The sequence below is a fragment of the Pseudochaenichthys georgianus genome, chromosome 3 (assembly GCF_902827115.2).
Source record: "Pseudochaenichthys georgianus chromosome 3, fPseGeo1.2, whole genome shotgun sequence".
Lineage (NCBI taxonomy): Eukaryota > Metazoa > Chordata > Actinopteri > Perciformes > Channichthyidae > Pseudochaenichthys > Pseudochaenichthys georgianus.
Genome location: NC_047505.1, coordinates 24,215,000 through 24,240,380, shown reverse-complemented (window position 1 = coordinate 24,240,380; position 25,381 = coordinate 24,215,000). Strand labels below are relative to the sequence as shown.

General features: G+C 38.9%; 1 protein-coding gene across 1 annotated transcript in view; it reads left to right on the top strand.

The window, feature by feature from the left end:
- Positions 1-25,381, top strand: part of LOC117464651 (A disintegrin and metalloproteinase with thrombospondin motifs 7) — an 81,747-nt gene that overhangs the window by 28,982 nt on the left and 27,384 nt on the right. The window contains exons 8-16 of the mRNA XM_034107189.2: positions 1,521-1,664; positions 12,495-12,639; positions 17,745-17,837; positions 18,659-18,804; positions 20,459-20,628; positions 20,737-20,870; positions 21,824-21,944; positions 22,590-22,834; positions 23,648-23,789. Of these exons, the coding sequence (XP_033963080.1) occupies positions 1,521-1,664; positions 12,495-12,639; positions 17,745-17,837; positions 18,659-18,804; positions 20,459-20,628; positions 20,737-20,870; positions 21,824-21,944; positions 22,590-22,834; positions 23,648-23,789 (1,340 nt within the window). The remainder of the gene's footprint in view (positions 1-1,520; positions 1,665-12,494; positions 12,640-17,744; positions 17,838-18,658; positions 18,805-20,458; positions 20,629-20,736; positions 20,871-21,823; positions 21,945-22,589; positions 22,835-23,647; positions 23,790-25,381) is intronic.

Genomic DNA, 25,381 nt, shown 5'->3' with positions numbered 1-25,381 from the left:
CTCATGTACGGCTTCGATCCATCTACCATGTGTACATGCACTTTGCAATCATAGGCCCATTCTTCTCAGACTGATTCAATTGGTGTTCAATCAATGAAAACAGTGTGTGGTTCATTGTGCTATTGTATATACATCTTGATTGTTTTTGGCTGAGCCTGACGTACCTACCCTCACCATATGCGTGTGTATGATTGGCAGCCAGTTCTCGGTATATGTTCACAGAGATTTATTTCGAATGCTAGGCAAAAAAGAGGCTGCTGTGAATACCAAGCAGTCTGTCTTATGGGAGAAAATTGATTCACTGAACCTACAACAGTGGGGGGTTTTTCAGCTACTGTGACCTTTCACTCCACTTTGTCCAGGAATGTCCTGATTATAAAATGGGTGTCCTTAGTCTGGAAATATAATTGTAAGAAACCCAGAAAAGTCAATGATACTGTCTCACTTTTATTACGACTGCCACACATAAGCTTTAGCCAAACTCAATGGTCCCATTTATCTGTTTCAAATATGGACAGCCAAAATGTCAGCATTCAAAGAAGAAATATATGTATACATAGTATGAATTACAGTACACAATCCTGTGGCATAAAAAAGCAAAGGCTAATTAACTAGATGCTAAAAAGATGAATAGATTAACGATATGTTTTATTTAGTTGTTACACAGTTAAGTTACACAGGTGATAATAAATTCCTGCAATTGTCATTTTAGCTGATCATGATAATGTTACCGTATTCCCCGAAAACATTTCAAATGCGGTGAAAACAAGCATAATGTTAACTTGTTATTGAATGAAATGTTCACACAAAACATGAGAATGTATCTTTATTTTACGTTAAAATTCACTTCTTTGTTCATGTATAGTTTGCATTATGTCTTGTTCATGCTGAAATCCATTCATAAGCAGATATTCTGTGTGCATAAAGTGTTGTTCAAAATCATCAGCAGAACAGCAGAGCAGACGCAGGCTCCAATGTTATCTGTTGAAACAGGGATTTTTTTATATATCCCTCACAAATGGCTTATTTTTGACCAGCATCTATAAGTCATTGGTAGAATCAGCTTCATTAATCTTACCGCAATTGTTTTTCTCACTGCTTTGATATCTACCTTGAAAGTACGGAGCCCCCTAGGGGACATGGAGAAGAAAAAAAATAATAATTTGAACCAAAAAAAAATAAAAATGTTTTTTGCGAGATCTCGCAATACTTTTCATTTAGTACTTCCTGGTCAGTTCGGCTGCTACGGCAACACAGAACAATCTGTTTACATTTCTTTCTTTTTTTTTTATCCCTGCTGTGACCAGATTGTTCAATCTGTTATGCCTCTGTCGCTCAACACTGCTGCACCTGCAGGACAATAGATAAGGGTTGTAATCTCAGCTTGAGCAATACATGCAGTTCACAGAAAGACGTATGTACAGTCTTTGTTTGTTGTAGTCCTTTCCTTGAAGTACATGTAATGCATTGTATCTACTGACTTTAATTACCCTCTCTGTTGGATTTTTTTTTTCTCACAGCTTTGGGATTCAGCATGATGGCAACGGTAATGACTGTGAACCCATTGGGAAACGACCTTTCGTCATGTCTCCACAGCTCCTGTACGGCACCTCCATGCCCAGGTGGTCCCGCTGCAGCCGCCAGTATATCACCCGCTTCCTAGAGTGAGTGTTACCTATGATGCATTACTACACTGCTGTCTGGAGTTTGACTTAGATCGTGTGTTTCTTTCAAAGTTTTCTCTGCCCAAAACTTTAATAAATGTATGTTAAAGTTGCAAAGGCCATCGTATACAGTAAATATATATGTGTGCTCTGTGTGGAAAGAAAGAGTTTATGTGCTACTTGAAGTTCTATACATGTCTAGATGACCTTCATATTCCTCTCTTAGGTTCAATTTGAAAGAAAATGATGGCTTCTATAGAGTACTATACCTCAAGTGGAACTTTTTCAACAGCAGGAATACGTTTAAAACAAAGGATTACAGAGGTTCACACAAGGATACATAAGAATCCCAAATAAATCATTTAAATAACAATAATATAATATAAATAACAGTATAAATAAAATATCAACAATAGCCTGAACATTATAGTACATAACATTCCCGTTATTAGGCTCTGAAGTTGGGTTGAATCATTGATGGTGGAGCGTAATGGCTACAGGCAGTGCCGCCCCTCACTACAGGCCAATCACGCAGGCTGCAAGGGGCCCCGCCTTGCGCAGGGGGCCCCGCCCAGAGGGCCTCAGCTGCTGTGCGCAGTTCTCCACTCAGTTCTCCGCCCACCCCCCGCGAGAGTGAGAGGTGAGACAAGGGGAGCACGTCTGTAACCCGACACCGTTGCAATGAATCGACATCTGACCAATCGCGGCTTTGATACGGCCACTAGTGTAGGTGAAGAGATGTCGGCGAAAAGACAGTTTCAGTCCGGTACAAGCAAGAGGGAAAAAAACAAAACATGAAGAAACTAGAGCATCACACGAAGGTGGGTTATTGTAGGAGTCAAATGTACAACTTGCGAATGTTGTATAAGTCAAATTGCCAATTGCCATATTAAAACATCAGCTGCAATTCACGACATGAAGAAGGCAGTCTCTGCATAGCATATAGGCTAATGGAGATGCAGTTATTTCCAGCATTCTTTATTTACCATTCATTCAAGTATGTTATGCCTTTGATCTGCTAATGTACAGGAGGAAGAGTGATACACTGTCTGTCTAGTTGGCTTACATAACAGTTCAAGTTTACAGCCTAAAAAACATGGAGCATTTTTTCCCCATTTATTCATTTTTATGTCAATTTGCACATTTCATGGTGATGCTCAGCCTCTCCCCTTAACTCCTGCAGTCATCATAATGTCAACCACAACCACTGTTGGGACTACCTTTTGCGGTAACTAATAACGTTTCTAGTTACCTATTCCCATTCAGTAACGCCGTTATAGTTACTGTGATTTAAATGGGTGCGTTACTGCGTTACATTATGTGATGGAACTGAACCGAATCTCCCTGCGGATGTAACTTACAGGCGAATACAGCGATGTCCTCTCACAGCACCATGGAAAAGTGAAAGTAACCAGAGAGGAGTGATGATTGGTTAACGCGGGGTAACATTTCAGGGTAAGCCAATCAGAGACAGAGTTGGGCGGGTCTTGCCTTATGGGGAAAATACACAGACACACAAACACTTGCTAACACAAACGCATACACGGCAACGCCCACCACCAACACACACACACACACACACACACACACACACACACACACACACACACACACACACACACACACACACACACACACACACACACACACACACACACACACACACACACACACACACACTATGGCAGATGCAAGTATCAGCGAGAGCAGCAGCACATTCACAACTTGGACATATAACCACTATTTTCAATTTGTGGGGATAAAGGACGCACAAAATATTACGCTCAAATGTAAACTGTGTGCAGGACAGAAAGCATTGTCCACATCGAATCTCCTGAAGCACCTAACTAATGTAGCTACATGTGGGGAGTTGTCTTTTCTCTTACGGTGCCACAGAACAACACAAAAACTTGTATTTGTATTATTATTTTGAAAGTAAAGTAACTTGTTACTTTTATAATTTAGTAACTAATAAAGTAACTAGTTACTCTTTTGAGAGCAGTAACTACAACTATTACTAGTTACTTTTTTAAAGTAACTTGCCCAACACTGACCACAACACAGAGAAATACTGATAGAAATGTGTGTGTAGTTGTTGATACATTGCTGACAGAGGGAACTACATTTGAATACAGATTTAAGAAATATCAGTTTTTGAGCATGTCATAAGCATGTTTTGTCTTGACTATATTACAACTATATTATAATATTTATATTATTGAATTGATTATTATTATTAGAAGTAGTTTATTTGCATTAATTATATGTAATCTTTTTGAGGCTAGTATTTGGCAGGAAATGCAGACGTATTCACCTGTAAACGCATATTGAACGACATACATTTACTATTTACCTCACTGTATACAAAAGTAACTGTGTTGATAATAATAATAAACAGGAATTATATTTGCAAAGTAGCCTACTTAAATTGTTTCACTCCTTTCAGTTGGGGGGGGCCTCATCTCACAATGTCGCTTGGGGCCCCAAGTTGGCCAGGGGCGGCCCTGGCTACAGGTACAAAGGATTGCTCAGTCTGCGGCTGAGGGAGTCTTTGTATGTTCTCTGAATGTAATACTCCTTTTAGTCTGAGGAGAAGTCAAGCTTCAGCAATGTCAACTGGTGCATTTCTTTTCCCACATTTGTCATCTAAGTGGGAGACGAGCAGTAGGTAGATTTATGTGTGGATTTTTAGATCATGGAAATCTTTAACCTTGTGGAGCAGCGTTTGAGTGCAACTTAAATATGTGTGTGTGTGGAGGGGGGGGTTACAGTATGTTGGAAGGAACAGGAAGCTGGGGAGGTTGTGTTGAAAAAATAGCCCCAGCTCTGTTTAGTGTGTATGTTTTTTTCCACATGCTGTGTGACCAGAGGCTCAGTGTTCTGCTGCAGAGTGGGCAGTAATACAGTCAGCTGCTGTTTTCAAAGACTTGCACTGTGGTTCTGTCTCCAACGAGACCTGTATTGAATGTCTGAGATATTTCACCACAGTTGCCTCTGTTTCTCAACAGCTCCGAGCATCTGGAAATCATTCAGTGGGTGTTCTGCTACTTGACAGCATTGTAGCTCCTTGACTTCACTGTGGAGAAGAAAAGAGCTGCAGGGCGATATTTACACTTATGAGAGGGTGTTACACGAAAGCTACTGGTTTGTGTTGTTGTGAGAGTGTCTGGGTGATGGTTATTATAAAGGAGACAATAGAGAGTTATGTCCACACTTACAGCTACCATTTCCCACGCATGTGTTTTTTGTTAAAGGAATTGGCTGAACTGCCAGAGAGGCTGACAATTTGTTCTTGTCAAATTTAGCGACGCAGGTATGAATGAGTTTATTACTGCTGCTAACTTGCCTAAAAATAAATGGCACAGCAGATAACAGACAACAAATAGCTATTGTAAATGCATTTTTAATCCTGAATAACTTATTCTACATTATGATAAAATGCTTTACAATGCTTTCAATTATTTCTAAAAAGACTGGCCTTTTTTATTCTGACTGAGACAAATGACCATTTAAAAGAAAAGAGATTAAACATTCTTCCCATCCAGCCCCCTCCCAGTTGGCATATCCTTGTCTTTAAACCAGCTCATTTAGCCATCCTCTTCTAAACCACTTAATCTGAATTCATTGTTTTCTACCCTTTGAGAGTGGACTACTGATATTGGTCTTCTGATCTCGTAGCGCTAAACAGCAGCGCTCCACTCATTTTCTCTGTTTCATCTCTTTCACTGACTGAAGGACAAGGCTTCTATTGTATCTTTGGATCTGGTTGTGCCGCAGGCCTCCACTGCTCACGCTGCTTCAGAGGTCGGGTCCGTAGGTGTTATTTTATGTGGAATGTGGAGGGTCACACTCAGTGGAGTGGTTTAGATATTATCACATAGACGGGCTACTTATAAGAACACAAGACCAGAGGATGATTCCCTGAAATTTGACACAAACACAAATAGCCTGAGGACATCTTACACATACTGTAACATGACATATTTCATCAAGGCTAATAATTATTATTAATACATTTTGTTTGAGATGAATGGATTCAGGGACATAGTTAATTAATTATCATAAACATTTCTGGGAAATCTGTCTCTGACAAATACCTAATTTACCCTCTGAGCTGCGTTTTAGTCTGGAGGCACTCATGGAGAAGATTTTAATTGCTGCTGCTCAATTACCCGTGTGAAGTTATCCCAAATAAATGATTTTGTTGTTAAGTGCCAAACAATCAGCCTCCATATATTTAAATCTGATATATATATATCTAGATATGTCTTAGGTTAACACAAACACAAGTGTATTGTTGATCGGACTCTGTTCCTCATTTTAAAAAGTGTATTATTCATGCAGTCATTTCTCCTTAAAGCTGCTATAATCATTCTCTATATTAATAATGGCTGAAATGAATTTGTTTTTAACAATTATCACCTGACTGCATTTCCCCATTTGTTCTACAAATACTCAGTTAGTGTTCAGCTGGTGAACTCAGTGGGGCTTTAGCAGCTAAAGAGAGTGATATTTATGTTGTATACACTACTGTAAATTATAGTACTGCTCTTTGTCTGCTGAATGTGTAGAAAGGCCATGTTGTTGTCATGATATAAGGTCAATCTGCACCCTGTTAGCAGCCTTCAAATTGCAAGAAAACAATAACCGCAGAAGGTTCTTTTGACATTGTGACTTCTTCCAGGTGATCTCGTTACACAGATTCACAGTAATCACAACATGGTGCTTTTGTGTAAAATGTCACATTTACACTTAATGTAAATCCAACAACCTTTTTATCGCAACTGTAAATTATGCATAATGAAGGAACACCACCTGTGCAGGTTATCTATATCTTGTTAGCGGCGACACAGCCCCCCGTTTTAATTGCAGCCTCTGGCGGAAGGTGGTGATTCATTATTGCGTAGAGCAGCTGGGTTATTCTAGAATAACCAGGGCAGCTTCATATTTGCTTTGCATGACGTGAAAGTGATTGTCATTCATATCACAAAGCTTACATTATTTGAATTGCCACAGGATCATTACATTCCCACGAGATTGCTCATTATAGAAATGTGGGGGTATGTGGGTCAGTGCGTTAGTGCGGTGATCAGGGGGTCACAGGTTCAAACCCCACTGCAGTCAGCATGTCGTTGTGTCCCTGGGCAAGACACTTCACCCCAAATTGCTCCTGAGTATGTCATTCGCTTGGATAAAAGCATCTAACAAGTAACATGTAATGTGGGTGCAGGCTAATTTTGTAGCGACGTCCTCAACAAAACAAGTGTTTCATCCGTACATCAGATAACCAGAAAGCTTTGACATTGTGAAATATTTGATATATAAGTGCTTCAGATTGTTTTGTTTGTGTAAAATATTAGAGTTGTTATGCTGTTGCTTCTTCTTATACACATAGTAGATTTTATTTTGTGGTATGCATGTTAAATGACCTGATTATTCTTCGTCTTTTCCTCTTTACCTGTATAGTGATTGCCAACACAACCAATTAGAAGAAAAGTTATAAGATGTCAATTTGGGTTATTTATATGTAAAACATGCTCTCTTATAGATAATTACATTTCTAATTTGTTGTTTTCATTGAGATAACCTGGCTGTATCCTTGAGATAATACTCATGGATAATAATGTAGAGTTAATATTATAATATATTTAAACAAAATAGTACTTATTGTGACTGACAGAACTTTGTTTCATTGCCTATGGTAATGGGAAGCTATAATGAGGCGATTAACCCAGAACTTTGCCTTTCCCTGTATTCCCCTCCCAGGAAGTCATTAAAAGTGATGACATGAACCCTTTTTTGTTCTCCCAAAGCTAATGTCATAACCACTTCCAGACAGTGTCAGTCCAACCATCCGTGTTGCCACTGACAGTAAAACTATTTTCAGTTGAACTACAGTATGCTGCAGCACTAATGGCTGCATCGCTATGGAATCCCAGACATAAATTACCTGGCAGATTAGTCCGTAGCAAAAGAGGGATGGACACACACCAGACTGTGCTGTTCAACTATAGTGGCTGTAAGAGTGGCACAAAGTGCACTGCCTAAGTCTTATCATGTCATTTTATTAAAACAAAAACTGGTAAAACTGACATGAAGAGTATGCTACTGAATATCTGGACTTAATGATAATACTTGCTACATACGTAATGATAGCTAAGAGTTGACATCTATGCAATTCATTAAAACGATTTATACGTGTGATTTAAAACGTTTTGCTACACATTTGCAGGTTTCAATTATACTGGTACTTTTAATTAACACAATTGCTTCTGCTGACTATGTTAACAAACATTGAAACACTGTCACTGCCACAGTGTTTATTTATTCATGTCACCATGTTTGTGAGATCCTCCCTTAAATGCATATGCAATGAAGATCGAGGTGCAACTTGCCAACACTCACACACATGACACAAACTGCAACTCCAGTGTGTCAAAGGACTCTGGAGAAAATCTGGAGAGTCTCCTTTTGAAACTTAAAGAGCCTGTGACACCATCCGGGCGGTGGTGGCGAAGTCGATAGGGACTTGGCTTGGGAACTGGAAGGTCACCAGTTCAAGTCCCCGAAAGACCAAGTGCTACCGAGGTGTCCCTGAGCAAGGCACAGTTCCCCACACTGCTCCCCGGGCGCCGTTCAAAATGGCAGCACACTGCTCCTAACACTAGGATGGGTCAAATGCAGAGAAATAATTTCCCCATGAGGGATTAATAAAAATTCATCTTAATCTTAATCTTAATCTTAATCCCAACAACTGTTGTGCAATGAAATATTGGGCTACTAGTAATCTCGAACCGTCAGTTTAAAAAAGAAAAAGCGATACCGTTCCGTTAAATATCAATAATTTCGAACATCGCGGGGAAATTCCTTCACTCATTTTGAAGTTTTGGGGGAAGCCGGAAGTGACGTCAATGCGGGAACGCTTCGAGAGCCAAACACGGACAAAGTGTGTTGTCATGCGTAGAAATGGTGAATTACTGAGATTAGGCACGTTAAGAACGTTTTAATGAAGTTGACTACAGTATATTCATATTTGTCAGTGCTTTCATGTCAATTCGGCGACATAAACATAAATGATCGTGGTGAAGATGATGATTACATTAGGATTAAAAATCGGGAGTGAGAGCTGCTGAATTTCCTCCCGTCGGATGTGATATAAAAACAAATCGATTATTTTTGTGGTTGTAAACTCAAGTGGATGAAACTACATTTATTAGTGCTTTCATGTCAATTCGGCGAACATATGATTCACATTAAATGATGAGTGAGGATGATGATTAAAAATCGTTTGTTTGAGCCGGTCTGCATTTACTGATGAGAAAACAAACCGATGCTTTTTGTAGTTGTAGTACACCAACAACATGGATTAAACGTGTGTTTTTTTTACCACAATGTTGGGGAAATTAATGGATAAAATGCACGGATTATTATTATTATTATTCCCACTCCGATCGGGACACTAGGTCCACCGTTTCACCGCAGCGAGGCTCCCCCCGTTGACAATTTACGTGGGCTGGGTGCAGTGGCGGACTGGCCATCGGGACGAATCCCGATGGGCCGGTACCGAAGTGGGCCGGTCGGATAAGTCACTAGCACATCCCCCATAGGCGGCGCGTGAGGCTCAGGTTTGAGAAGGCTAAATAACTTATTTTACCTGACGCCTCCGGCGTCTATAGAAAAGAGATAAACTCAGTGTGCGGAGTTTAAATCATTCATATTACATCATCAATCAGATCATCGATCATATAATATCATAATATATCATTTTTCCTTATCTGAGTCAGCTTCTCCAGCCTCATCTGGCCGTGCAACACTCACAGTGTCACAGACTGGATGCAGAAGTATTATTTAACACATTATGTTGACGAAACACTCGAGACAAATGTAATTAAAGTCAGATCCACTCAGCGTCGTAGGACCGCTTAGCGAGATCTAGTTTGTTAGTTTGTTGTTGTTAGTTTGTTTGTTACTCAAACATATCCAGGGTCTGTTGAACTGGCTTCGTAGTACAGGGCACAGGTGGCTAGCAGCGCTAATGTCAAAGACACAGACATTATACATTATATTTGTATTTTACCAGGATGCAGTGACACAAATATTTACATATTTACATTTACTATCTACAGCACCCTGACATCCCCCACTCCCCCCGTTGACAATTTACTAGCGGTACCGAAGTGGGCCGGTCGAGAGTCCCGGGATGATTTTTAGTCCCAGTCCACCACTGGCTACATGACCGTATGATCGCCCATATTGACGCACCTCATTCCTAAACTTAGAAGATACAACATAAACCGATCCTTCAGCCTCATATGAGCTCTCAGACACGTTCAACATTAACCTGTCATCGCTGTCTGAGCTTGCTGCTGTGTGCGCCGTCGTGCGTTTACATCTGACTGTATATATATAAAGGTTTACATGCAGATGCTGGGATCCTGGACGGTGCAGCTGGAGCGCTGTGCCCGCAATGACGTCACCCATCATTTGGCGGGACTTGAAGAATCCGCGAGAAGATCCAGAAAATTGTCAACATTGAAGGCAGATTAATGGTTATCAAAGTACAAATATCCAAAATCAGTTCAGTAACGGTTTTCAAGGGGACAATATGTACTCAAATTGATGGGTTTGGATGATGGGGGAAAACCGTGTCACAGGCTCTTTAAGTATCTTGCATTTTATCCTGCATATAACTAGGCTAAGAATGATTGTTTTTAAAATACAATAAATGATATATGATAATAAAAAAAAATTGCCTAGCCCCTTCCGAATAGACACATACTTCCTGTTGACGAGATATACTAGGGTCATTGTTAAACTTTTAATTAATTTATCTGCATCCTGGACATAAATAGCTCCACCCTTATCTTCAGGTTTAATCACAGGATCCTCATTAGCCAGTATACTCGAAGAATTCCTTTCATTTAATGTCAAATTATTTGAAACATGGAATGATTGTTGATTGATAATCATTATGTATTGTTTAAATATTCTGCAAAAAGTTTTGATTGATACATTAGTGGTGTTTGGGCAAAAGTTTGTTTTTTGCCCTACTGTCTAAACTACTTTAACAAATCTACTTTTAAACTAAATGAATTTACACCACTGGTGGCAGAAAATGACAGGGACTTGTTATTCAATCATTCCTTGGAGGAGTTGTTCATGCCGTCTTTTCCGCTGGGTGTCCTAGGACAGCTTCTTCTTTGAGAACCCTTGCTTATCCTACATTTCCTCTGTCTTGTTTTTCATCCTTTCTTGAACAACAACATGAGTGCAAGCTGGACTACTTGAGTCACTTTTGAAGGAGAAATCCATTTCAACAGAGAGATAACTAATGGAAAGTAAATTGTTAAGACTGAGGGTCATGGTGATGCACTGGGTCCTGGCACTTTCATGCGTAATTGCAGGCATTACATGCTTTCTGTGATGTCCCAGTCATGTACATAACTTTTCTATGATGTTTCGTATCACATATTTTATTTCTTCAGCTTGGAAGGATGCAGCTTGTCTTTGTGTGTATACAAAGTCTTCTACAGCCTGATCAGTGACTGAAAAGTCACATCCAAGACTTTTTTCTTGTGATGGGATTTCAGTCTTTGACTCTTCGGCGGATACTTGTTAGATACTGAGCAGGTCTTTGAAACAACACAAAAGACCTCTCCCAATGTTTTGTTCTCATCTGTTTTCCCAATTGCTTAAGCTGTTTAAATCCGTAAACCTCCAAAAATACTTTTTGTTCCTTCAATATTGGCCAAATGTTTGACTCTGCATTTGATGCAGTCTTTCTAGATTCGGTAACATACTGAATGGATTTAGAAACCTTTTGAGATTCATATGTGAAAGTCCTACATGCATGTTATAAAATAATTCAGAAACCATTTTCAATGTCAGACCCTAAACCAGCCTTGGGTGATCTGCTTCTCTTTGTAAATAAGCAGAGGGAACAACACCACCCAACCGACCCAATAGCCACTGCTGTTGTGGTAGCTTCAACACTTACTAGACTAAATGTTGTTATCATAAGAGTGGTATTACCTGTAATACGTAAACAAAATGTACTTTGAAAGCTTCATTGATTATATTAACATCATGTTTACTTGCTAGCAATTTTCTAAATATTGTTGCATATTAATACCGCCTGCAGATAAGTGGAATAGTGTGAAATCACTATCAGAAAACTATGCGTGCATTCCTTTATGCATCCATGTGCGAACAGTTAGCAAACCCACTTCTAAAGACTCCAGAGTTTTCACTGCTTGTGATCAAAAACTCTCCTGAGTACCTAAGCTCATCACTTCTCTATATATATTTATGCCTCAAGAATTCAGTTAATTATCACCATTTTTTTGTTTGTAAATATTCAGTGCTAGAGATGAGCTTAAGGATATTTAGCTCAAGGATTAATGCCCTTTGTATTGAATAGGCACTTAATTGTTCAGGTGTTGTTTGGCGGCTGCTATTCACACATTCTATTCTGTAGCCAAACACTACTGTAGGTCAACATTATCGTTATTTCTTGGATTGTTGCAGAAGATTTTTGTTGCATTCATTCCTGCTTCATTTTATTCCTAGCGATTGCATCAGCTGGAAACTTTACTTATGTGGGATACAAGATATCTGCTTGTCTCTTGGCGCTCAGAATAACTAATGCAGTCTTTCTAAACGTTTTCATGGCGGAAAGTGGACCACAGAAAGAGTACAGACATGTTTAAAGATGTTTCAGATAGTACTATGTGTGTAACAAAGAGACGTCTGTAAACTGTGCTAACCAGACTCTGTTTTTCTGTTTTTTCCCCAAAAAATATCCCCCCTACTTCTGCCCGTGCCTCACAGTCGTGGCTGGAGCTGGTGCCTTGATGATGCCCCGGTGAAAGACCAGCTGTCTCTGAACTCGGTGCTTCCCGGGGTCCTGTACAGCGCGGCCCATCAGTGCCGGCTGCAGTATGGATCTGGATCCCTGCTCTGTGATGACATGGACGTAAGACTCTCTCACAACAAATGTATCAAAACAAATCCTCACAAAGCCATATACGGCTGAATGGAAAGCACGTTGGTCCTCTGGTCTCTCTTTTCGATGTTGGTGAATAAAAGACTTCAGTTAAAAAATCTACCTGAAACAATAAAAGTGTGGCACACAATATTAGATTTTAAAAACCTATTTGAAATAACATCCTAACAACATCATTGTTGATCTCATTAATTGACAACATTGACTAACAAATGTTGTTTGTTGTAGTGTGAAGAAAAAAAATCAGTTATTTAGAGAGTTACTACAGTTATTAAGGTGTCCTCCATGCTCAATATACTTCAGGATATTGAACAACAATCCCAATGACCTCTGTTAACTGCAGAACAGGACACATCGCTGTGCGATGTTGTCCACACATGGCTTCTTCAATGTGTGCTACTGTATATGGATTTTGTTTTATATTCTGCGACTGTGTTGTGGAAGGACAACCGGAACGGTCTGAGCAAATCTAATGCACAGCTCACACGACCCTCTGCACTTCACTGTGTACTCATCAGTAATATATAATGCTGTATATATAAAATGTCACTTGCACACACATGCTCGACAGACCAACAGTAAATTAGGTCTCCGAGGTTCGAGCCGCTACAATAAGGATCCTAGTGTTTGTACTAAATCCTTTGTATACAGACTGGGACCAACAGATACTTCTATTCCAGTGTCACTAAATAGCAATGACTTGTTACTGCCCGTCAAAGATTTCTTTAATTAATAACATACATTGCTTCTTAGGGAAGTTTTCAGTCACAGCATGTGATATTTCACTAGATCTATCGGTAATAATCTTGTGTCACAGAGTCACTATTAAAATGCAACTAATGCTGTTTTCTTTATACTCCAGAGTGGACGTGGAGGAGAAGTAGCACTCAGAGTAGCAAAGGGATAGAAGATTACGTAAGTAAACTTAATTGAGACACCACTAAAGAAGTCCAGTTTGAGCACTAAAGAGGTTTAATACAGTCAACAGCCAGTTTATATTTTTGCTTTGCTTCATACTGTTCCTCTCAGCAGGTTTTCTGTAGGCAAACCTCGATATGTTATTCTGTCTTTGCTTCTTTTGTATTGATCGACCATGGGTCTGAATACAGTGCAATCAATATTTCATCATGTTACATCATTTCTTCATACCACTTAATACACCGAATGTTGTACATTGAGCTTTGTATGTTGTGAATTTGATTGTTGTCTCTCAATATAGTTATTTTAATACTGAATATTTTCTTTTATGTTATCCCCTTTTGAAGTGTTAGGGCTTCCTTTTTTTCCCAGTTCTGCAATACAAGCTTTTAAAGCAGTAAAAACAGAAAGGACCCATCCAGTTCGGAAAGGCATTTTTCCAATGTGATTTTATGTTATGTTTATGTTGTTCAAAATGCTATCTTACAATTTCAAGCTATTGAAATACTTTTTATTTTTTTTATTTCCGATGTCCTTTTTGTACAATAACTACTACTATAATAACTATATTCTGTCTTTCCAATTTGATCATAAAAAGCGGTCTTTTGCCAATACTATTTGATACCATTGAACCTTGTCGTTCTGAGTGGCTACAATCGAAAACAGACATGAAAAGGGATGTTCTGAAAACATTGAATCCCCCCCTACACACACACAACTCGGAAAACAATGTTTTTGGGAGTTTTTTTCCGCGGAAGCTGTTAAACCATCTTACGAGCCGGTTTGATGGAGCATACTGGGGTTTTAAGGCCCCCTTGTGTTTTCTAACAGCCAACTAGATGTATTTTCTGTACTGTATCTGTAAGCACCTCAGCATGTTCAGAAAGAACTGTCCTCCCCTTTTTTAGCACTGGAAACTCCCCTCGCTGCATTCATCAATCCTAGAATTATGACATGAGCTGGATTTAAACTCACTGCATAAGCAAAACTCTCATCTTACCGCATAGCTGGTCGTGACAACATGGCTCACACATGACAGTCTCAGTATTCAAGCTCACTGCTGAAGAATCTCAGAGACTTGGCATGTTTGAAGTATAGAAACGATGCACACAAATGTTTTTGATACATATTGGCATACCGTATATTGACTCCTTTAGGGGACTATTTCCTGTGTTGTGCATGTCTGAGTAAATAGATTGTAAATTTGATAAAATCCTCTGCTTGCAAACCTGTATGGTTTGTAAGTATGATGTGAATTATGGTTGGGGGCTGATCTAAGTAATTTATATATAGTATCAGGCCAAAGCAACAGGAGTGGTAAAATATCAGACATACGGAAACCACACGTGTATTTCCCCCCAGCAATGTAATTACTTAAAGTAACAACTTGGATTATCTTTTAATTTAACTTGTTACAACATGTGCGTCGTTTACAAGCGTCCCCCCAGGATGGAAAAACAACTGAGAAAAACTATTCAAGCTAATCCAATTCACGAATCCCACGTTACATAGTTTCTTGAGTTCAAATGTTGAGTTGGGGATGTTTATTCTTTATAGCATGGTTACCAACCTTGAAGTTTAATTGTACCCTGGAGTTTTCTTGTATACATAGTTAACATTCAGTGTGTATCACCAAGATTAAGACTGTATCCCTGAGGCCTAACTGATGTGATGAACATTGCCTTTAAATAAATATTTTCATCTTTAACCGTAACACGTTTGGCAGTCTGCAGATATGTGGTTTAACTGCTCATAAAGATGGCTCCATAAACCATAGGTGAACACAATCTCAACAGGAACTTAATTTCTATCACAATATATTTTTAAAGTTTCATTCTCGTATTCATGTTTTTTGTAACACCATACAGTAGGATATGCCCGTTGAATAAATTCAGCATAATCATAAAGAGATATTATATAAAAATAACAATTTTCAAATAAATTGAAAGATATAAAACCTTTGACGGTTTCAGTTAAGGTAACACGACACAGACTTGTAATAGAAAACAAAAATACACAAATGAATATTTGAAGTCAATGTCATTCAATTTAATCCATTACCATGGTACAGAGTGTTTTGCTCTGTCTCTCTTAACTTGTTTCTAAAGTTATTCATTCAACAAATTAATCATTATTAAATGAACGTCAATCTTGCCTTACTTTACAACAAGTTTCTTACTCTATTGAAGCTTACCTTGTTTTCAGTTTGAGTCTGAAAAACAGTTTGTTATTGAGTGCATGCTCTTCTTTAGAATTATCCCATTATCACACAGAGCACACACCAGGATCCAGGAATAGAAAATGCTCTCCGTGATGATTATTATTTCAAAATGAATAGCTTGTTGCTCTGCTGCACATTGCTGCCCCCTACTCAGCTGTTTTTATTGCTGTGGCTTGATGACATTGATTTGATGTTATTTTATATATCAGTGTTGAACGGTTTCCTTTTGTTCCCTTTTGCATACAATTCTATTGCACATTTCCTAAGTTGTAAAAAATGTGTTTCCTTAAGTATTTGATTGAGTCTAAAACGTATTCTGCAAATACAACTAAGGTTAACAAAATAAGTAAATCTAAGACTGTAAATGTAATATATTACCTCCAATCACAGACACTAAAACATTTGTATATGTGGATACTGAGCAGAAAGGACAGAAAAACATGTACCTGTCTATCCTGGCAGGGCACACTGTCCTTCTGTTGGGTGCTGCTTTAGTGCCATGTTTTACAAAAAAGCTTTAAACATAAGATTACATTGACCAATTTAGTACAGCCTTCTGCATACATGCATGAATCAGTGCTACATCTGATTTCTTTGTGTACTTGTAGGCTTTAAGGTACGCTTAAGTTGCTCAATACTCCGTTTGTTTAGGGATTTGGGATGGTTTCTCTATTGATTTATTTCTTTTGTGAGACACAGCTAAAGTCCTAAAAATTCCCATGACATTGGTGTCTATCTGTAAGTCCAGGCTGCATCAGATCGAGGTTGTGAGCTCTGCAGAGCTGTATTTCTTTTCAAAGCCCTCTGAATCCTGTGGAGTGGGAGGATCGGTCACTGTGACTTTTTCATTTCTATTGTAAATTGAGCCCTACATTGAGAATCAATACTGCTGTTTCCAAGCCTGTATATTATAAGTTCCAGAATTTGTAAAGTAGAACTTGGGAAATACTTTATTTAGAGAGCTCTGTTTATTATTGCATTCTGAAAGTTCAAAATGCTGAACTCTTTTCAAAAATCCTCCTAACCTGCAGGATGACCATTTTGTCCAAATGCAAACACATCGATCACAAATGTCAAGCAACCGAAACATGAATGGGCTCGGCGATTGCAGCCATCAGTGCAGGAACTCCTTTATTAACACATTCGACCTTCTGCTGTCATCAGTCTTCACACACAGATTTGACCACTGTGGGAAATAAACAGCCTCTTGTTATTCTTTTGATTATTTCCTACATTGAGTATTGAATTAAACGAGTATTATGACTTATATGTTAGTATTATATTAAATCCTCACTTAATGATAGGATTCACTAAGCGCATGACTACTAGCTTTGATGAAAGATAAGTGAAGGATGCTCAAGATAAATACATGCAGTTCTATAATTTCACATAGAACATCATGCAGCAATGGTTTCCTGGGAGATGGAGATGTTGACCATCTGTGCTGCAGAGCTCCTGTCTGTAATTTGTGTCTGATCTGCTGTTTTTGAAGATGTGACACTTGTCTTATCATAAAAAGCAAGAACAAACAGTGGGATTCGCGAGTTAGGCGATGCTTCATCCATCAATAGTATTGACATATTTTTGTACTCTGTAGTACTCCTGACGAATACCATCAGTAAGCCTGTGGGAAATAGTCTTTATTGACAGCCGAGAAAATTAGAAAAACACACCCTGTAAAGTACAGATCCATAAAGTTCATTTATTACCTTAAAATGCCATCAGCTACAATCACCTACTGGAGGGCACAAAACTATTTTTGACAAGGATACTCAGTATGCTTGTCATTTAATTAAAGATGTACTTAATTATTCAATATATATCCGAGTGGGAAACATGTATTATTGATATCTCTGCCTATTTATTGACAAAGTAAAAAACAACAACAACGTCTACAATGATGTGGTAACAAGATGGTCTCTCTGTGCTTTTCTAGAATGTATGCAGCACGCTGTGGTGCACTGTGGGAACCACGTGCCACTCAAAGCTGGACGGGGCTGTGGATGGGACAAGTTGTGGCAAGGACAAGGTCAGTCCTCCATTATATGAGCATGAACGGAGTGAGACATGGGGAGTGTGGTGGGAAGGATGTCAGCGTTTAACCTCCTAATGGCAGGGCATTAATCAAGGGAGTCTTTTCTATTTGCCGCCTTGCCATGGAGACTGATAACTAAAAATGTTATTGCAAAAGACTGCATCTTTTTTATTTTTGAGCATATGACAATGCATAAAGATGCAGCAGGTTGTCAGAATGAAATGAATGCTGTAACTCCCCAACCTAACATGACACGCATTGAGAAAATAAGGTCGCTGTTGTTTCCTGTAGAAAACTGTTCGGCAGAAGTTATACATTAAGTCAACTGTATCCTGACCTGACGTCTTGTGATTCATTTAATAAATGGCAGATTCAAAACACAAGTCACATTCATTAAATCATTGGCATCATCTTACAATTAATGTTTAATTTAAAAAGGAATGGCTTAATGTCATGGGAGTCTTCCCTTTTTGCTGTATGTTTTTTTTCAAGATCCGGACCTGACGTTTTGTGATTAATTAAATAAATTGCTGACTAAGAGCAAAAGTACTATAATTAATTAGCACGTTGCAATGTAAAAGTAATGCAAATAAAATAAAGTAAGACAATCAAATCTAACAGATGAAACTCAAACAATGTCTTCCTAGCTATTGTGAAAAATAGAGATAATACATGTTTCAAAATGCTGAATATTCAAACATTAAATTCATGTGTCTCAGTTATATAAGACAACACTACAACCAATGTCCTCTTAGCCAGGAATAAGGGGGTTCACAGTGTGTGTTCCTGTAATAAATGATGTTGTTTTTTTGTAGTGGTGTTTCAGTGGAGAGTGTGTGACAGTTGGACATGAGCCGGAGAGTGTTAGCGGTGGCTGGGCCTTGTGGAGCGAGTGGTCGGGCTGTTCGAGGACGTGTGGGGCTGGGGTCCAGAGTGCCCAGAGAGACTGTGATAACCCCATGTAAGTGTCACTTTTCTCTCCTAAATACTTATATATTTGTTCTTGTTTAACTATTGATATGGCCAAGTTGTGGACGGAGGTATGATGTTAGTGGGTCGTCTGTCCCATTTTTGTGAACAAAATATCTCAGAATTTCCTACAGGGAATTTCTTCAAATTGGGCTTAACATTTGTACTTGGACTTTGGAGTCAACTGATTTGATGGTTATGTTCAATGGTCAAGGTCAATGGGACCTAAAATACACATCTTTGTCAATAACTCAAGAATTCCTATGTTGATTTTGACAATTTCTCACAGATTTCTGATGAAATTATGCAGTGATGACATTTTGAATCTAGATGAATGTAAACTGCAACACGACTAGCTGGTGCAGGAATAACACTGCAAGGCATTAATTGTTTTTTACAATTCAAATATTATTATAGTGCGTTATCTCCAGGGATGGGTATCGTTTGAAATGTATCGATTCCTATTCCGGTTCTGCTTATCGATTCCGGTTCTGATCGATTCCCCGTTTCGATTCCAAAATTGTAAAAGAAAAAGGTCAAACGTTTAGATAACAAAAAATATCTTTATTCTTTTAAGCTTTAACTGACATTTTTACAAATAAAATATATACATGCAATACAAATGTATTGCACAATAGCTGTACTTTATTTTAACTGAGCTATGCCTGTGGCAAGCTATTAACAGGCATTACACTGTGCCTTGTCTTTTTTAGTGTAGTGGAGCCTCACTTTAGAGCGTTTACCGCAATCAATCTTTGGTGTTATGAAGTGACTGAGCTCGTGAACTGTCTACGGGAGGGCCGGGGGAGCCTCGCTGCGGGGCAACTGTGGACCTCGTCGCCTGTCAGCGCAACTTACATGATGCCGTTATTAAGGGCGGTGCCGGCCGTCAACGGCCCGCTGACGACCGGCCGTTCTGTGATTTTCCAGGTCCGCCCTGTATTCCACCGGGGCGCCACGGTGCAGACGGGCCCGCTGGAATACAGGGTCTACTGCGTGTAGGAACCGTTAAGCACAACCAAAATTGTGTATTTTGTATGGGTATCCGGTACCCGGCATTTTCTTATCGGTTCTCATCTGGAACCAAGTTTCAACCTCTATCTCAGAAGAATAGAAGAATATCCTTTTAATATCTAAAAAACCTACCATAATGCCCTTTACAGCCATGGGTAAAAAGGCTTTTAAACCGTACTTCAAAGACCCATTTTCAGACTAAAGTATAGTTCCCTATTTGTGGACATGGAGAGATGAGGTTATTTTGGGCAATAAATGGACAGAAAATGTTTGGCATTTGTTCCTGATGAAAGGAAGAAAACAGCAAAAGCTATTATGTTATCTAAAGAACATAGCTATTGAGAATGATGTCGTAGGAAAATAAATTACAGTGTTTGCCAAAGAAAAATGTCTTTATGGACTGGATTGGTTTCTATATTAAAATGCATATCTAATGCATCTTTTGTTTTAACTGTTTCTGTTCGGATTTTAGGAAAAGCACTATAAAAATCCAATGTATTATTATTATTATTATTATTATTATTATTATTATTATTATTATCTTCTCTGTACTGCTCCCTTTTCCACCATATCACAAAGTTTTGACAATTAAAGTCAATGAGTAACTCCAAAATTACCTCTTTGACTAACAGTCCTAAGTATAGAGGGAACTATTGTCTGGGTGAGAGACGGAGGTTCAAGATCTGCAGCCCCACACCGTGTCCTCATGACCTGCCCACCTTCAGAGACGTCCAGTGCAGTCACTACAACACATTGCCATACAAGGGCAAGTTCTACAAGTGGGAAGCAGTCATCAACAGAGGTGGGCAAAATAAACTCCATTCGGCCGGAAAGTAGTTAAGAAAGTTCAAAGACTTGGTTGTGATTGTACAACATCCAACACAACTTTTTCTCTCCGTGTCTCCTTCAGCCAGCCCTTGTGAGCTGCACTGTCATCCACTGAAAGAGCACTTCTCTGACAAGATGCAGGACACCGTCGCTGATGGGACTCCGTGCTACCAAGCAAACAAAAGCAGAGATGTGTGCGTCAATGGCATCTGTAAGGTATCGAGACTCTTTTCCACATACTCACAAACAAATAAATATGTTTCCTCGTCTCTCCTCCTCACAGTTTTTGTTCTCGATTTTAAAGCATCACTGAGTATTCCATCTTGCATTTCTGTCTCTTTGCAATGCATGGCTGATTCAACAGCCTCGTGACTGACGCTAGCTCACTTTGTTTTCTCGGCAGGCAAGTGTTGTACATTTGACATTCTGCATGAAAATGGGTTAGTTGATAGAAAGATACGGTGGCTGTTATCTCTCGGCCTTGGTCAAAATGCTAGTCACTGATACGGACATTGTTTGGATACTGAGTGGACAGCAATCACAGACTTGGTGGCTCTGATCTCATGACATTTTGTGACATTTCTGTCAGAAAGTCACGTGTGTTCCACCTTACCTGGAAACCAATTTGCGTTTTAAAGGGTCACTGAAACAATGAAGAGCAAAGCACAATTTCTCCTTTGATCATCCTTAAAAATAATTAATAAGACTTAATTATTTAAAGTCTCAATGTATTTATTCTATTTTAAGAGTGTAGCGTGTTCCCACCCTACATTTTGATTGATGCTCCTCTGAGTCTGACCTTTTGTTTTCATATTGTGCCATTTGACTGCACCATGTGGCAGCAGCAGCTCAGTTATGGGCTGTGACATTAATAAATAAAGCAGCACAGAACAATATTAAGGATTAATGGGATTTTCAGAACATGAGGTAAGGTGATGAAAGGTTGTCTTCTGTCCTGTTTCTATGGCTTTTACAAAGTGATGTACACATGAACAGATCTTATTAAGTCTTTATGTGGATGAAAGATTGCAAAATCTGTCTTTGATCTAAAGAAATATTCAGCGCCCAAATTGCAGCATAATGCCTTATGTTGCCTTTGTAGTTTAAACACTGAGGTTTATTCTAGATAATGATTTGTTGAGTTTATTTTTGCTGCTTGTGTGTCGCAGAATTTAGGCTGTGACTATGTGATTGACTCCAGAGCTGTAGAGGATCGCTGCGGGGTGTGTCATGGCAACGGCTCCACCTGTGCCACTGTGAAGAGAACATTTGAGGAAACAGAAGGACTCGGTATGTTAATTAGTTATTTTGGTTAAGCTATAGTTGTGGAAGATATGCTGACATGGAAGAACATTTAAAGGTCACCCATATGCAAAATCCATGTCTTTTATACATAAACATGTGTCCCCTCTGTGTAAAGAGCTTCTGAAAGTTTCAGGAACAAAGACCCCCTCTCTTTTTGTCTTCATCCATTTATATAAAAACCTGTCTTAAAATTTTCGCCACTTCATGATGTCATAACGACTTTTTTGGCTTGTGTAACCATCAGCCAATCACCAACCAAGGTAACCCCGCCCACCTTATCACCTGAATCTCCTCCTAGGGGCGTTGGGAGTGGCTCCTTATTTTCTTCTAAAGTAACAGACAGAGAATCAGCACTTTTGAAACAGGGCTGAAACAGAGGGGTTTATGGGATGCTGCAATGCATGATCTGTTTGGTATTTCGAGCCAAACACCTCAGAGACATGTTTTGTATATATCCGAGACCTATAATATATTGATGAAAAACTGTATAATAGGGGACCTTTAAAACAAAACATCACTCCCTTTTCTTTTTGCTAAGAGCCATTTGTCTCATCTGTCTTCTCTGCTATTTGTTAGGATACCTTGTTTCATATGAAAAAGTATCCTTACTGAAAGTGTAACATCCTTTAGGCTATGTAGACATTGGACTGATCCCAGAGGGAGCTTGGGATATCCGCATTGAGGAGATGGCTGAAGCTGGGAACTTCTTGGCACTACGAAGCGACTCCCCCAACAAGTATTTTCTGAATGGCGGCTGGACGATCCAGTGGAATGGAGAGTACAAGGCAGCCGGGACGGTTTTCACCTACGAGAGGACGGGACAACTGGAAAACCTGACGTCCCCCGGGCCCACCATGGAACTACTGTGGATTCAGGTAGGAAAGAAATCAATCAAGAGGCAGCATAGCAATATGAAAGCACATGAGGTGACAACACAGACCAGACTAGTGAAAACAAGTACTGAAGTAAAGTTAACTAACATGAAAAGCTCAAACTGATATGTTGTGAGATAAAATGTAATTTTTTCGCTAGAAAAATCCCATTAATGAAGAAAGGAAACTGTTGCTAATCATACAGTATATGTTCAGTGTTTCAGCAAGATTGCAAGAACTTTTCTAGAAATAAAATAACTGCTTTATAAGATGTTTACTTTGCTTTAGTTTTTGTGATGCGTTTCAATCACAAACGCATCTTGTTTTACTTCCCCTCCCTTTCCTCCATGAAGTCTCTCGAGGAGGTGTTCGCAGTCCAACATTGAAAACGTGTCAAACAGAAGCCTTATGACTATACTCATTTTGAGTGTAATAAAACATGCGTTTTACAATAGTTGTCATTTATTAAGTTAACAAATCTTTATTGTCTACAGAGTACATTTAAATGGGAAACAGAAAATGTATGGCTACTAAAAGCCTACATTAGACTCATCCTTTTTAATCTCACATGTCATCTTCCAAACATCCTTTCAAGAATTGCACGACTTTGTGTTTCCCTGTAATTCCAAAAGGTCTCAAATGAATCCGTCCTTGTTCAAGCCTTTATTCAGGGTTCTTTGTATGTGATGGAAACACAAACAGGAAACGTACAAAGGAGATGTTTTGTTCATAAAAACATCCATGGAATGTTTCGTCATGTTTCTAGTTGTGGTCCAGTATTACTTTTTGGTATTTGATCATTGTTGTGTGTTGCAGCTTCTCTTTCAGGAGACGAACCCTGGGGTGCGGTACGAGTACACAATTAGTCGCAATATATCTGAGGACAATGACATCCCTGAATCCGTTTTCTACTGGAAATATGGGTCATGGACTGAATGCAGTGTTACCTGTGGAGCAGGTAAAAGCTATTGCACAACACTGATATGTTGGTAGATGAAGGAATTGAAAGAGTTGCCTGCAAGTCTGGTACATCTTTTCCTTGTAGTTTTGAATGCATGTCCCAGAATCCACAGAACACACTTAAAGAACAGTCCTAAAAATGTGTATGTGTCCCGAGTTGATATTTGGCAACGCATGGGAGCCCTTTTATGATGGCAATTTGAAAATAAGCATTTGTGCCAAAATGATAAATGCCTATTTACTTTTCCCTTTATTATTTCATTATTCATTATATGATATGTGCCTTGTGTTGTTGGCTAGCTATGGACTGGACACTGTTATCCTTGTGTATGTCTTTCGAACATATTTATTATATTTATGCACATATATTGCACTCGTGGTATAACATCTCTGCTATGCATAATGTATTTTAAATTGAATTGACTGTCAGGAAGTGCAGCTCAGATATGTGAGGGAAGGTCGTCAACATATTATTATTGATTAAATTATGCCGTTTTTACATTTTCCCAATAGGCAGGTCAAACCCTTGACCTGCGTTATTGTAGCTCAGTAGGTAATACCCCACAGAATTATATGCAACAACCTTGCCTCTGGGGTGTATTGAGAAAAAAGAAATACAAAGAAGAAATCAAATTCAGCTTACCCTGAAAAAAAGTTGGTGACCTTTTCACCTTGCCTTTTTGTGAACAGCTTTTATAACAAGTTTAGAAAAAGTTGGTGTCTTCTTGACCTTAAACAGCTTTATATGGAAGTCCAAAATGTGCTTCTTCGTCATTCATTAAGGTAAATACAGTTCATCAGGTTTCACGGACAAATCTGATCTGAAATTCACCTCCTGCTCCTCGCCTCTCTTTTTCCAACCTTTACCAATGTTATGTTATTTCTCCATTTATTTGTATTCAAACAGTTGTTCAGTTCTCCTTTTCGGATTGCCAAGACACAAACCTCTGGCTCAAGTGTCTAGCCTTTTGTTTTGAAATTAGCCTTTTTTTCTCGCTTTGTTGATGACATTCCTATTCCTCAGTCTTTTATCAGTCATTGTAAGTTAACAGTAGTGTATTTTTCTCTTAAAATAATATGAATTAAATATTTCACTCATTATTTTAAGTCCGCACATTAAAAGACCATACTTGTCCTGTTTCAGTGTGACAGGAACAGGATTTTAGCCACTTTCAAAATACATTTGACCAAAATATCTACAACAGTGTTGTTAAAGCCTCAAAAGCTCAACAAGGCTTTTCCGGCATTTTTCCTGCCTTTTTTTTTTTCTACTTCAAGCTCAACAGAGGCTGCCCAGAGGTCAGAGGTGTCACCCTCTCTGACAGGGTGGAAATAGAATAATCATTTTGGAGAGTGGTATCACAGCTAGAGGAGACACATCTGTCACAGCTTTATGAGACAAGTCCTTTCATGCATTGATTTGTGTAATGCTGTCTGAACACTTAATACGCCACTTACCTACATGGTGGGCACAACTTTTTTTTGTTGCACCGGCAGTATTGCTTTTAGTGCTGGTTGTGTGGTTATGAGTTCCAAAAGTTGGTCTTGGTTTAGCAAAATAAATATTCATTGTTCTGTATTCAGTTATGT